General features: G+C 37.3%; 1 protein-coding gene across 1 annotated transcript in view; it reads right to left on the bottom strand.

Annotated features, from left to right (window-relative positions):
* Myh15 (myosin heavy chain 15) overlaps positions 1–6,523 on the bottom strand; it is a 148,977-nt gene extending 142,454 nt beyond the window's left edge. Inside the window, exons 1-3 of the mRNA XM_087897259.1 lie at positions 6,439–6,523; positions 2,197–2,303; positions 129–272 (exon numbers count right to left, since the gene is read on the bottom strand). Coding sequence (XP_087753385.1) covers positions 129–272; positions 2,197–2,303; positions 6,439–6,523 — 336 coding nt within the window. The remainder of the gene's footprint in view (positions 1–128; positions 273–2,196; positions 2,304–6,438) is intronic.
* Between the last annotated feature and the right edge of the window lie 8,095 nt (positions 6,524–14,618).

Here is a 14,618-nt window from a genome sequence, read left to right as displayed (position 1 = left end):
ATTACAGAAATGTTACTTCCCAGTGGATATTTATATGAGGATATTTGAACTAATGTAAAATATCACCAGAAGAGGTTGTGCATAGCCAAAATGAGTTCCAGAATAAGATTTGCCTAGTATATACACACGTAGATCATCCACTGGTCATAACGTCTCTTCAGGGTATGAAGCACAGAGGCTTCATTTAGGTGAAGTAGCATCGACAGATCTTCAACCATTTCCAACTCTACAGGATTCATCCATTGGAGTTTGTCCTCCTTAATTCTCAGACTCTGCAAAGAACAAGAAAAGTAAAAGATACATACTTAGCCGATTTTGGTGGCATGTCTTTAATCCTGGCACTAGGGAAGCAAGGCAAGAGGATTCTCTGTGAGTTCAAGACTAGCCTCATCTACATAGTGAGTTCTAGGATAGTCAGTACCACATAAAGAAACATTCTCTCTCTCTCTCTCTCTCTCTCTCTCTCTCTCTCTCTCTCTCTCTCCCTCTCCTTCTCCCTCTCTCTCTCATACAAACACACACACACAAATCCATTTTCTATTTCTCCTATGCATATTATTTTCATATGCATTTTAGAAGATTTTTCAAAATAAACAAACATCCATCCACCTTAGGTGACCCAAGGCTGTTACACTCTTAATGTTTACTGTTCCCCAAAGACTCACGTGCCAAAGACCTGATAGTACTGAGAGGTTGTAGAATCTTTAAAAATTGTGACCTACAGAGAGGTCATTGGGTGACTGAGGGCATGGAATTGTGGGGTTGTAAGTAGTGAAGCTATTGTGGGGCTCCAGCACCCACTTCACACTTTTTTTCCTACAGACCATTAAGAGATAAGTTTTGTCTGCATGTGTTCCCACCATAATGTGTTACCTTGTGGCTGTTCCCCTAAAAAAATGATGGCCGATATAGAATTACATTTTGATCTATATGACAGATCAGACCATTGCGAAAGAAAAGAGTATGGTAGAGTTTGGAAAACAATTTGGGAACCCCCCCCCCATAGTAAGTATGTTGGAAGCTTAATTTCTAGCATGGAAAAATGGAGAAGTGGTGTGGGATATTGAAGCGGTCCAACCTAAAGAGGGTTTGTTTAGGATACTGGGATTGCAGAACTTGGATGGAAGTAGATAGTTCTTGTCTGGCTCTCAGTTCACATAAAAACGTTGTTGGGCAAGCGCCAGGCTCTTTGCTCCCTGTCTTTCTATGTGATATCTCTTTTACACATATAGTCCCATCATTTCATTGCCAGCTGAGTTGACACTGGTACCATGCTTTTGAGGCTTCAGAACCGTGAATAAGTTAAACTCCTATTATGGTTTACAAGAAAGTTATTTCGAAGAATTGGTCTCTGATTAGCAGCCCTGTTGAGAGGTGATTGAATCATGAGGGTATCATCTTCATCACACATTGATCTGTTGATGAGTTTTTAGCTGGTTGGGCCATAGTAGATCCTGCTTAGAAACATGTGGATATGACTTTAAAGCATGAGCCTACTCTCTGTGCTATTTGTCTCTTTCTCTCTTTGCTTCCTGGGTACTGCAAGGTTTCCTCTGCCATCTAAGCCTTTAATTCTCTTTCTCTAGATTTTAGCATAACTGGACATTATCCATCTCTTGCTTGTTATGATATGAAATTATTTCATTCGACTCACACGTCTTTTTCTAGTAGGGAAAAAAACACTTTTGAAAGCACTGGAGATCAAGTTTGGGTCTTTGTGCATGGTAGGTAAGAACTCTAACCCCACTCTGACTTTTTCTTGATCTTACACACAGCTAGATTCCAAGGCAGAAGTATCATTATCTAGAGATCATCCTAGAAGAGACATAGATTGAGACTGTGTATCAAGGAAAATAAGCAGCAGATATTTCTGGAAGGAAGGAGGAGAAGAAAAGAGGAGATGGAGAGGGAGGAAAAGGGAAGAATTTGAAACACTGACAAAAAAAAGTGGAAACAGCTGTGAAGTCCAGAGTTTGCATTTTCCACAATAACAATCTTATTTGGTAGTATTCAATGTCCTTCGTAGGTCTTTGATGGTAGGGGAAGGAAGATAGGAGCACCCTAAAAATGAATGAGGTTTCCTTTATCATTGCATGCCCTACCCCATGGGCTCAGTGTTAGAGAAAGGATACACCTTGTAACTTGACTAGACAGAGAATACAGACAACCCCAAAAGGAATAAGGCCTTTTTTTTACCTCTCCATCACTGGTCTCTACAATTACTTTTCCATCAGCATCACTTTCTTTAACCTCAGCCTCAACATAAGCATTCTTCCAATCATGAACCCAGCATCTCTTCTTCCCTAGAGATAAAATATGGATTATAACTACAGTACTTAAGGGAATCTCCACTGGACATTTTCATGCTGGTGCAGTCTTCTTCCTGCTAAGTCATCAATATAAGAAGTCAGAAAGTTATATATAAACATGAATGCTAACAATGGCTGCTTGGCCATGCATGATTTTAAAGGAACAAGAAATTTCTCAGCAAGCAGACGTCTGCCAGCATATAAGAAAACTGCCTACCAAACTCACCTACACCTTCCTAAACTCCATAACACTAGACCCTTGGTTATACTCCTGATCATTCCACTCTTTCTCAGGTCCCTGCAAAAGACGCACTCAAAAATGATCTGGTTACATCTGTGTAAATCGGTGTGTTAATAGACTTCTACTTCAGGGTTTCTATAAGTCATGTTTTAATCTTTGAATGAAAGTTCAGTAAGAGAATGGTATGCTAATTGAAGAAGGGATTGAAGGAGAATATCAGTTACTTCACTGTATATTAAAATTGACTGATGTTTATCATCATGTATTATTTTTCCTTCTCTGTCTCCTCACTCAATGCCTTATCCCTGAATAAAGAAAGATTCCACAAAGGTAATTAATCCTTAAAAATACTTCCAGGTAAAGTAAGTTAGAAGTCAATTGAATACATGAGAAGCTTCTCTAGGTTCATTAAAATCCTCTTCCACCCAAGGCAAGTAACCATTTAAGATGAATAGAAAATGTGCTTTTCAAAGGAAATGAGTCTTAGCATGCTACAAGAGTTCTCAGCCAAATAGGACAAAGGTTGGGGGAAGAAGACTGACAAAAAGGTCATTCATCTAGGACACTAATGGGAATGATAACTAGGTTACTATTATCGCTAATATCTGAATTACAAAAGTGCTGTAGGACTTATATCCTGTCACTTGTATTATTTTTAATAAAATACTGATTGGTCAGTAGCCATGTAGGAAGTATAGGTGGGCAACCAGGCAGGAAGTAGAGGCAGGGCAAGGAGAATTATGAGAAGAAGGAAGTTTCAGTCTGTAGTCGTGACCCAGCCTCAGAGGAAGCAAGATGTGACTTCCTTACTGAAAAGGGTACCAAGTCATGTGGCTAACTCAGACAAGAATTATGGTCTAATGTAAGTTATAAGAATTAGTTAATAAGAAGCTTGAGCTAATGGGCCAATCAGTTTATCACTAATGTAGACCTCTGTGTGATTCTTTGGGACTTAACAGTTGCAGGGCTGGGTGGGACAGAAAACCTTGGTCAACACAAAAGTTTCAGATATTTCATTTGTTCAGACATGTAGCCCTCACCAGATGCTTTCCATAAAGATGGGCTGTGATTCAGGGGATGAATGTTTACAAAGAGAGACAATGAGTTGGATACTATTCTCTTTTCCCACCATTTTTGTCTCTGCGTAGAACTTTGTTGTTCACTATTTTCTTGCTATGACAATCTACAATGTACTGTTTCCTCCTTTTCCCTAATTACAAACAATTTCCCCTGAAAATTGCTTTGTAAGCAGATGTAATAATCCTTTGTAACTCAGTTTTCATGCCTTTCTACTTGTTTATGATTTGTAACGCTGGTTTTGGGTTGTACTTATTATTTTGGTCCCTTTTATGCAATCACTGATGTTTTTGTGTTAGAATATGAAAGTACATTTGATTTTGAAAAGTACCTATTTATCATATCAAAAACTGTATTTCAAAATATACTATCACTTGAAAGAAATTTGATAATTCTCTCTCTCTCTCTCTCTCTCTCTCTCTCTCTCTCTTTCTCAAGGGAATAAAACTTGCCCACAGTGCCAACAGTGCCATAGGTAATTATTAGCAGCAATTAGAATAATGACTCTAGCAATCAAATTACCCTTCTCTTAAATTAGCTTTCCTCCATTATCTCATGCTTCTTTTAACAAGTGCTTAGCTACTTTTCTTTCTCTGGTGTTTCTCTCAAGAGGGGTTCACCTTCTGCCCCATGATGAGCTCTTTGTTTCGGCATCCCTGGAAACAGTGGGAGTGAAGAATTTTCAGAAGCCTTTCCCTGAGACCCAGTCCATGACAGGAACTTTTCTTTAAAAGTTAGAGTAGATGAAGTAAGTCAACCGTTTTTTCCTTTTGGTCAGCTGTGATGCAGATAGAAATGCATTTAAATTCAGTCATTAGTACTGGTCTTGCTAGTAATGAGTTAAAAATAATTATTTCATCTTTTTTGGGTCTTGGCTTTCAAATGTATAAGTGAAGGATATTTTTCCTACTTTTTTACCCTGGGATAACCAACTCTAATTAAATATGTCATATAATATGAAGAAGATTAACATTTACTAGAGAAAACTTAAGAAGTATAAAAAAATTAAAACATTAAAACCAATAACACACAAGCTTAAAAGTGACCACGGTTGTTTCTCTGTATCATTTCTTATGAGGCTCTGTTCTATGGTATGAGATAAAATTGGGGTTACACTATATTCAAATTGTAGACTTATTAAACAGGTACTTAATCTCTTCTAGTATAAAATTGTTTATTTGATTCTAGAGTGATTTTCTTCTTATATTTACCTCTAAAACTACTGGTCTTCCTCCCTGACACTCAGCCATTCTAGGCTTTTTTATGGGTATCATTCTACTACACTAAACTTAGTTTCAAACTGAAAGTATTATTTGGTCCTAACAGCAGTGAAGGCAGGTAGGCAGGGCAAGTGATTTCTGTTCATCTAACTTTGGCAAGTGAGAAAAAGAAGACTCAATTAGGATGATGCTTTAGTCTAATTATAAAGCAGTAGATGGTCAAGAACAGGGAATTGGAAGCCAAAACTGCTGGCCATACACTCATTGTCAAACTGTTTCCATTTGGCCTGAGTTTTAAACACAAACTCTACTGTTACCTAGCTCAGGGAGACAGACAACTTTTGGTGATTTTTCAACTTTTTGTTCCCAGTGAATATCCATAAAGAGGAACTGTGTGTTAAGAAAATTAATTGAGATTATGTTGATTGCTCTATTTTAAGTAATCACTTATAATGTTGACTCTATTAAATGAATGGTCCAATTATCTCTACTGTGTTGGTCCAATTTTGATTTTTCTCCCTGGTACCACTATCACCGTCTTGTCTCAGTTACCTAACTGTCTGTGATAGGCCTCTGCATGGCCACTTCTGACTCTAGGGATTGTTCTGTTGTTGTATTTAATTTAAAGGATTATAATTAGCTACTTTGAAATACAATCACACTAATGAAATACAAGGATGGAAAACTGGGAGCTAATCCAGCACTGGTGGATCTGTGACAGAAATGCAATTTCTTTTATAATTGGTTTGAATTATAGTTGGTCACATTGAAGTCTGATGTTGACTAATTCTTAGTTCAGTTTTTATTGTGCACTTGTTAAATAATTTTGGAATTAAGATATGTAGGTGACCTGATGCCAAACCACACTGTGACTCTGACTTTCAATCTCCAATTAGCTGAAATGCAGAGAATGTTCATGCAGTCCAGGTATATAAAAGAATGAGGGTTAAGGTTATATTTACTTGGAAATTTTAAAGTAGAACTTAGTCTTTTTTTCTTCAAGCTACATCCTCATTAACCTTTGGACTTGCCTGAGCACAAAGAAATTATAAATCCCAGTGTCAACCTCCTATAAATGATCTTTCTTATAGCTTGGCAGAGAACCCCTGCTGACCTATGGAGGCCCAAGTTCCAACAGCAGAAATGTCTGAAGACAGCCAGAGACCAATTCTCACCTCCAGCCTCCCAGCCTCCCAACATCATTGTCTTTCCTCTTTGTGGTATGCAGAGCCAACCTTCAACCAAGTGACAGTCCTCTCCCCACAGAAATAAGGATTCACTGATAATTAAGAGGTGTCTAAGAAAGGATTGATCTATGACATCTCCTTGAAAAGAATATTAGTCTGCTAGCTTCAAAAATGAGATATGGGACTGGGATTCCTTCCAGTTACCCTCTTTTTTCATGGAAATTTCTATTCCTGGCCTGAACACTTTGTCCTCTTCAGTTGTTCAAAGATTCATAGCATTTGCTTGCACACCATTCAAAATAAGTTAGTCTCCAGAACTGCTGGTTCATTGCAATCAAGTAAATAGTTATGCCACCTTGAAGTAATAATATGAACTCAAGCCATCAGTGTCCACAAAGTCTTACCATCAAAGACTGGGGGCTGTAACAGAGGGTCAGCCGTATTTCTCCTGAGGAAGGCTGCAGCATCTCCAAGCTCAGACAGATTCATCATTCTTACAATATCCACTGTGAGAAGGGGAAGTGGGACTGTAGGTAATACCAAAGGATTTGGTCTACTAAAAGATAGAAATGGGAAGAAAAAAGAAGAATTGAGGCGCTTGCTCTAAAACGATAAATCATTCATAATAGATAGACCAAAGAATGCTTCTTCTATGCCTGTGCCATGGCACAACTGTACCCAAGAACATACAACTTCAAGAAAGCTAGGTCATCCATTAAGCACTGAAGGCTCGGTGCCCCTAGATCAATGGTACTTTCAGGAACCAGGGAAATGTATCATCAATTCCTTTAAATATCAGAAGAAAAATAAAAATGAAATATTGATGACATATAATAATAATATTAACCCAGATTTTATTCGTCTTTATAATAATGTAATTTCAAAACTAAATTTCAATAATTATGTGGAGGAAATGCATCTAAAATGACAAAAGTCCCGGAGGCTGATAGAAATCAGACTACAACCTGGAGTCACAGAGTACCAACCTTGGCATGTGGCATAATGGGTGAAACTGAAAAATGTCAAATTTCAGACACCAGGCCTCTTGATACGAATGGAGGATAGACTCTCACTGCCTCTAGGTATACCGAATATCAAACATAGATTGAGGTTACAGAGGAGAAAAGGTATTCAGATTTGTTTTCAGTATGAGAATCGAATAATAAAAATATTAAGTGTCCATTAGGAATTGATTATCTGGATCAGATAGTTTACAAAGACAGGTAGACACCAGGGAAATGCCAAAATCTGTAAAGAGAAAGCAAAGGTCGGAAGTGGGAAGCAGGTTGGGGTGAGGGGCTAAGCAGGTATGAGTTCAAATGCTCACTGGATCAAGAAATTCTTGGCGAGACTGAATTGCCAGGCAAATAAGTCTGCCTAAAGTAAGCCTAGAAATGAATTCCTTTGTTTTGAATTATGGTTATACTGTATATAGGCAACTTTTATAAAGAAATCTCTACCCACCATCAAATGAGGTGCTGGTACTGTAAGGTCAGAGTGAGGAAGATTAAGTAAGGGAAGAGGTGTACTCATAGAGCCAAAACCCCCCAACTCATATCCTGAGCAAATGCTTTTTCATGGTTGCTTTATACTGGGAAATACTTTTGCTCTCTATTTTTTATTTTATTTTTTATTTTTCTACTCTTTTTATTATTCTATGTGTCTTTTACATCATGTATCTTGATCATATTCATTTCCTTGTCCCTTCACATCTGTCCTCCACCCCTGCATCTCCCCCCTGCCCCGCAATAAAGCAAAATTTAAGAGAAAAAAAAGAAAAAAATTAAAGGGGAAAAATTAAAACTCTCCTCCTGGAAGCTTCAGTGTGACGCAGTGAGTCACAACTTCCTGAAACAGACCCCTTTCCTCCATCATTTCCTAGCACTTGAATCAAAGAGTATCTTCCTTGACCTTGATTTCTTGTTCACCAAAAATAGAACCCTTGACAATTCTCTGATTCTTCCTTCTCTGCCATGTGCATATTCAATGGATCCTCATGTCCTACTGCTTCTGTGTTTATCAAGTCCTTACCCACTATTATTATTTGGCACAGCTTTGACTACCAGGAAGCCTGCCCTTTCCCTGACAAGTGTCTGGCCTTATTCCTAGGCACAAGCCAGTCATAACTATGTCTGTAATGAGGCTCATATTTCTTGACCCAGATAATTAGACCATGTATGAGTACATGTTCCACATGGAAAGGAGGAATGTGCCCTGGGGTGTGGATTTGGAATTTAGTGGCCACTCTCAGTCTGATTACTGCCTGAATGAAGTGGTTTCAACTGGAAGGAGGAGGTTGACACTCCAGTGTGACTACCAGTGTCACCTGTGCCCTAATCAGCAAAAGTATCAGTAATGAGAAAGCCACAAGACTGAGAAAAATCAGCATATGAGAGTAAGGAAGGGAAGAGAGGGGTAGCTTTCCTAGCAATGGTATCCAGTGAGACGTAGAGCCACCTCTTGGTTATGGTTCCTGAAGATTCAACAAATTCTCAAACAACACCTGCTATGTAAGGCCCAATTTATGTGACCGGGAGTGCATTTCTCTTATTTTTATTCAAAATACCTTTTAAGTAAAACAATTTGTCACACTTATTTGTTCTTATTTTATGACCTAGAGAATTTACACAAATCAGCACATTCCTTGATACATATAAAATCTCTATTATTATTATTATTAACAATTCTTTTGTAGCCAGAAAGATGACCCGGTGTTTGGTAAAGGTACTTTCTGCCAACCTTGACAATGGATAGCATGTATTTGATCCCCAAAACATGCATGGTGGAAGGAGGGACTCTGCTTCTGCAAGTCGTTCTCTGACCTCCACATAAACCATGGCATGCATGTCTACACACACACACACACAAGTAAATGTAATAAAAGTTTAAAGTATTAATTAATCTTGTTCAATAGACATTTGTGTATGTTCTGATTGCTGTGCTAAATATGTAGGACAGTATCTTTCCTTTCTAAGTTAGTCTGTGATTCTGAGATAGCCAAACTTGTTAAAAGAGAATAGCAGCAAAGACTGGTGTTTCAGTTTCTTTTCTGTTATTGTAACTGCTACCACAAACCCATAAAGAATAAATACATATTTATTTAGCTAATAGCTCTAGAGATCTGGAAATTTAAGTGCATGATGTCATCATCATTAGCCTCTGATAAGGACCTTCTTGCTGTGTCCTGAAAGGACAAATCTCATCATATGATAGAGCAAGCACGCCAGAAAGTGCCTGCTTTTATGATTAAAAATAAACCTCTCTACAATCCATAAGAGGGTTAGTTTATTCATGACGGCTATCATTATAAGTTTGAAAATCGGTTTTTCAATACATTCAAACCACACCAGGAAGTATAAGGAAAAATTTCAAGATGACAGCTACAGACGTAAATACAATAATGAAAAATCTGTTTGGATTGTGACCTTCCCTGGGAGATTATGTTCCCTTTCATTATACCCCTGATGACCTCAGTTAGACTATAATTCATTGTTCTTATCTACCTGGGCTGCAGCTGTACAGTAAGCTTGCTAGGAAAGGAGTGCAAAATTATATACAGTGGTGGTTTTTAGTGCCTAACTGTATGCAGAAACTTAATTGATACCTCTTAGGAAATTGATTAAAAATAGTTGAACGATTTTCATACCAGCAGCACTGATAGTTTTCCATGTTAGTTTCATCATAATTTATTAGATTCCCTTGAGTTATGTGTGTGTTTTCCCTTAAAATTTTCCATTGCTGGGAAACCATGTTGCAAATTATGCAGAAAATACAAATATTTATCCAGTAAATAAGCACTAAGTATCTTTCAGCAAAGCTGCTTTGATTGTTCGCAGTGAAGACAACATGCCAAAAAGAATGAAAATGGATTTCTCCAGATGTCAACAGAGTAAGAACAGAATTACCAAGCATGTAAATGATCCCAAACAAGCTGGGGCATATGTCTCAAGGCAGTAAATGAAACCCATTTAAAATACAAGCCCCAATGAACACCACAAATCCGGGAGTGCTTGTAATTAGGGACGCTATAGTGTAAAACAATAATGCTGATGCCTGCTAATATTCATGCTTCAGGATAATCCCATTTTTGCCTTCCCTCTGAAAGATTTGCTTGGTAGAAAACCCACAAGTACACAGTCCTTGAAAGAAATCCACCAATCTCCATGCGCTATAGCGTTGTATTTACGTATAAACAGTTTGAATCTTAATAAAAGTGTGTGCCTTTGCCAGGTTATCTCCATAAGGAGCAATGTGAAAATGTTTAATTGAATTATAAGTCAAGAACACTGAAAAATAATTTGGTTACTAATTAATTGTTATGGTTTGGGCTTAAAAACAGCCTTAAAGGTGTATGCATTGAAAACCTGGTTCCAGTTGGCAGTGTCACTGAGCAGTGATTAGATATGAAGGATATAACTTTATCCATTGATGAATCCATTGATAAATTTACCATCAACTTGCTGAATGGGCTATTAGGAGGTAGAGCCTATTTGGAGGAAGAATATCATTGAGAGCAAAGGATGTGATTTGTTTCCAGTTCCCCTCTTTCCTTGCTTCTAGGCTGCCATGAAGTGAGCAGCTCGGCTCTCCCATACAGCTCTATGTGCTGTACTCCCTGAGGCAATGGAGGCAGCTGGCATGGACTGCAGCCTTGGAACCACGATTCAGAAGACCTTCCATTCTTGTGTTATTTTTCTCCGGTATTCTGTCATAGTGATACAAAGCTGTCTAGTACATTTAGGAACCACCCCGACTGACATGCGGCCACTTCTGTTCAGCCCCTTCCTTCCTCTAGTTCCCTCTTCCAGCTTCTGTACCATCCAGTGCGGTGCCTCCTCTCTACACACTCCCTCATTTCTCCATCTTTCACCAAGATCTTGGGTCCCTTCATTGTGATAATTTACTATTTATGTAAAGAAAGTTCTGATTAAATTCTGTCATATATTAAATTTAAGTTGCCTAGTCTGGCCTGAAGCTTGTGAATTCAGTAGTAAGACACAGAGTGAATTCCAATATTTTTGCACAGGATAGGATCTTAGTAAACATCTAGAAAATTAACCAACTAACAAAGACTAATCCATTTCCCAAGACTAAAGAATAATACCAGTATCTTTTAGGTGAGGTAGAGTTCAGGAGGTTTTGGAGTCCAGATGGCCCACTGGTCCTTTTTTTAGGTACAAATTTTGACTGGACAGGGATGTACTAAAGAAGGAACACAGAGAAAGGGGTCAAAAAGACTGTTCAAACTCTGCTTGCAGGGCTATATTTAGTAGAGAGCTAAGTGATGCACAAACAGCAGGAGAAAAACTAAAAATTGCTAATGCCTGCAGTGAACCAAGAGCCTTTGTGGCTCTGTCTCCAATTATCCTCCTTTTCAGGGCCTTGTGCTGACCACAGCAGCACTGGCCATGGCAAGACAGGGTCATGCTCTTGGTTTCAAAGATTTGAAACAAGATCTAACCTTTAGGTACAGGCATGATGCACTTAGTTTAAAGCAGGGAGGGGCAGGGAGATGATTCATTGAATAAAAGTTTTTATTTCCCCAGCGTGAGAACCTGAGTTTGATACCTCAAAACCTATATAAAACCAGATTTCTCAGAAAAGACAGACCCATAACAACTTCTGCAGCATGGGCATCGTACAGGGACTGGGAAGTAGAAGCATTAGAAGCCTTAGACTCTTTGAACCCACCTAGCAACAAGGACACAACAGAAAAACAAATCAGACCCTGATTCTAACATGGTAGAAAGCAAGGGCCAACACCCAGGGGTATCTGTCTTTCACATATGTGCCTTGGCTACCATGCCTTCAACATACACACAAATAAATACATTTTGAAACCATCACCATCTTGTTTTATAGATTATATAAAAAATGGTATATTTAGATTCATTACTTATCCAAACTAAGTATAAGGATAAAAGCAACTGTATGTCTGCATCAGGGAAATCAAATTGGAAAGACATATTTAAGCATTTAGCTTCATTTTAAAATAAATATAGTCAACTCATGAAATGTGCATTGAATTATCCCCAGATCCTTTTCCCCTTTTCAGACAGAGTTTCACTACATATTCCAAGCAATCCTAGAGCACATAATCTTCTTGTATCAGACTCCAAGTACAAATACATTAGGAATCTAACCTCAGAGTTGGTTCTATCTCAGGATTTTTTATGGTTCAATTTGAATATCAACTAGCTCAGTGCGCTATAATTTAAAAAAAGTAACAAAACTATCAAATTTATCATCCAACAACAATGGAGCCAGGTTGAAAGTTTCCTTAGTTCTAAGAATATTTTTTAAATATACTAAAATTGAAAAATTAAGAAATAGTAAGTCTGAGGTGTTTTTAATGCCTATTCTTCAGAAAGTCAAATATACTCTCCCACAAAAAACAAATTAGTAGATAGTAAATGCTAATTGTAATAGAATATGATGATATTCATAAATGGCATGAACCCATAATCTGCAGGGTATAACTTCTGATGCTATTATTTAGCACAAAAAGATAAACATTAAATATATTTAGTTAAAAATATAATTTAAAATATATTTTATAAATAAAATAAAAATATAATTTAAAAGCTCATGTAAATCTATGTCATTATTTGCAACTTTTTCTTTATTTTTTATGTATTCTGAATGCTATGGCCTGACCTCGGGTTAATTATGGAACTTCTTATTAAGCACGACTGAAATCCACATATTCACAAGTATTCAATGATACACTTACTTCAAGTAAATCAGGGTATTATGTAACCAACTTCAATTAAATTTAACATGCACTTTTAAAAATATTTAGTAAATGTTAAGAGTTGAAAAATACTTAGGGTACCAGAACTATCAACATTTGACTTCTGTTTTCCATGTTTAAGTCTAGTAGAAGATAAACTTGTCAGCAGATGATCTTCAGTATTTGTACAATAATGGATGTGCATTTGTCCCGTTGTAATAATGGGAAAGAAGCTGTGTTATTGAAAGTATTACCTTAGATAAATCATACCATATTGTAAACAAATTGTATTAGCATATTACCTTGCTTATAATGAATAACCACATGGTTAAAAGACTAGCAAAAATAACAAACTTTCATACTTGATACTTAATATGTTGGTATAGAGACACAAACACCTACCTTTCTGAGAGCAAAAGAAATACATAGATCTGGACTTAGCCAGACTTTATACACTACTGTCAAGGTCATGAGTGACAACCTCAGTCAATTCTGACATTGTTTCTAAATTTGTCTGCTGGTTTTTGAGAAGTTGAACCCATGGATATGAATTTGGCACCCAAAATGTCTCTAAGAGAACTCTGTGAGACGCCAGGAAACAATTCCATTTCGAGAACTGAAATCCGCAGGCTAATTTGACCCATTCTCCAAATGTTTGCTGTATAATGAGATTAGGCAATATTAATAAGAGAAGCAACAGCAGTGTCCCTGGCTCTAGAGTCCCTCTTCTAGTAATCCCAACAGTTAGTGGTTTCAACAATGTTTAATCCTTGTAAGAAAATATTCACTAGCAATTTCTACTACTTACTTAGGTCATATTTGAAATAATAGGAAATAAAATTTATTAAGGGTACACTATGTCCCAATCCCTACTCTATACTGCATATGTGACTTCAGCTAAACCTCATAACAATAATATAAAGAAGGTTGTGTTATTCCTAATTTACAAATAAAGAAACAGGTAAAAGCAATAAACAAATAACTATTCACCCAATTCTTCAGTGTGACTACTGATAGAAACTAAGTCTCATGCATACTCGGTGAGTGGTCCACCACTGACCTACACACATAACTTTTTTACTTTTAAATTTTGAGATAAATTGCCAATAAGTTGCCCAGCCTGACCTACCTGAAGCCTGTGATCCTCCTGTCTGAACCTCAGGTAGTTTAGATTACTGGTGGGTGCCATTATGCTCAGCTGAGCCAGTGAGACAAGATTTGAACCTAAAATGTTAGAAGTCCAACTTTCTCTTTCGTAGCCACTGTGATGTATAATTATCAACTCAGAGATTGGATAACATCTTTTTTTTTTCTTTTTTTTTCCTTTTTTTTTTCCTTTTTTTTCTTTTTTTTTCTTTTTTTTATTAAATTATAAAAGTTTCCATTTCAGCCCCTCCTCCCAACACCCTCCCACTTCCCCCACTCCCTCTCCTCCTCCCTCTCCATCCCCTAGAGCAGTCAGGGTTTCCTGCCCTGTGGGAAGTTCAAGTTCCTCCCCCCTCCCTCCAGGTCCAGGGATGGATAACATCTTTTGATTTCCCCCTTCCCATCCAAAATTGCAGTTTTTAAAAAGCCTTCATCTCTCCAAGGAAATTTATTGCTATTTATCGCTTCCAACATGTAGAGCATTTTCTCAGTCTCTAGGTGAAGCTCCTAGCTAGTAGTAGTAGTAGTAGTAATAATAATAATAATAATAATAATAATAATAATAATAATAATAATAAATTAAACAGCCAAGGGCCTTGACTTTGAATCATTCTTAACAAGATCTGAAAGCATTTTGTGCAACCTGAAATGATCTCTTGAGCCAAAGATTGAATTATGTTTAAAATAACTTTGTAGAAATAATAT

This window comes from Myodes glareolus, chromosome 2, assembly GCF_982192425.1.
Source record: "Myodes glareolus chromosome 2, mMyoGla1.1, whole genome shotgun sequence".
Classification (NCBI taxonomy): Eukaryota; Metazoa; Chordata; class Mammalia; order Rodentia; family Cricetidae; genus Myodes; species Myodes glareolus.
This window is presented reverse-complemented; position numbering and strand designations above follow the sequence as displayed.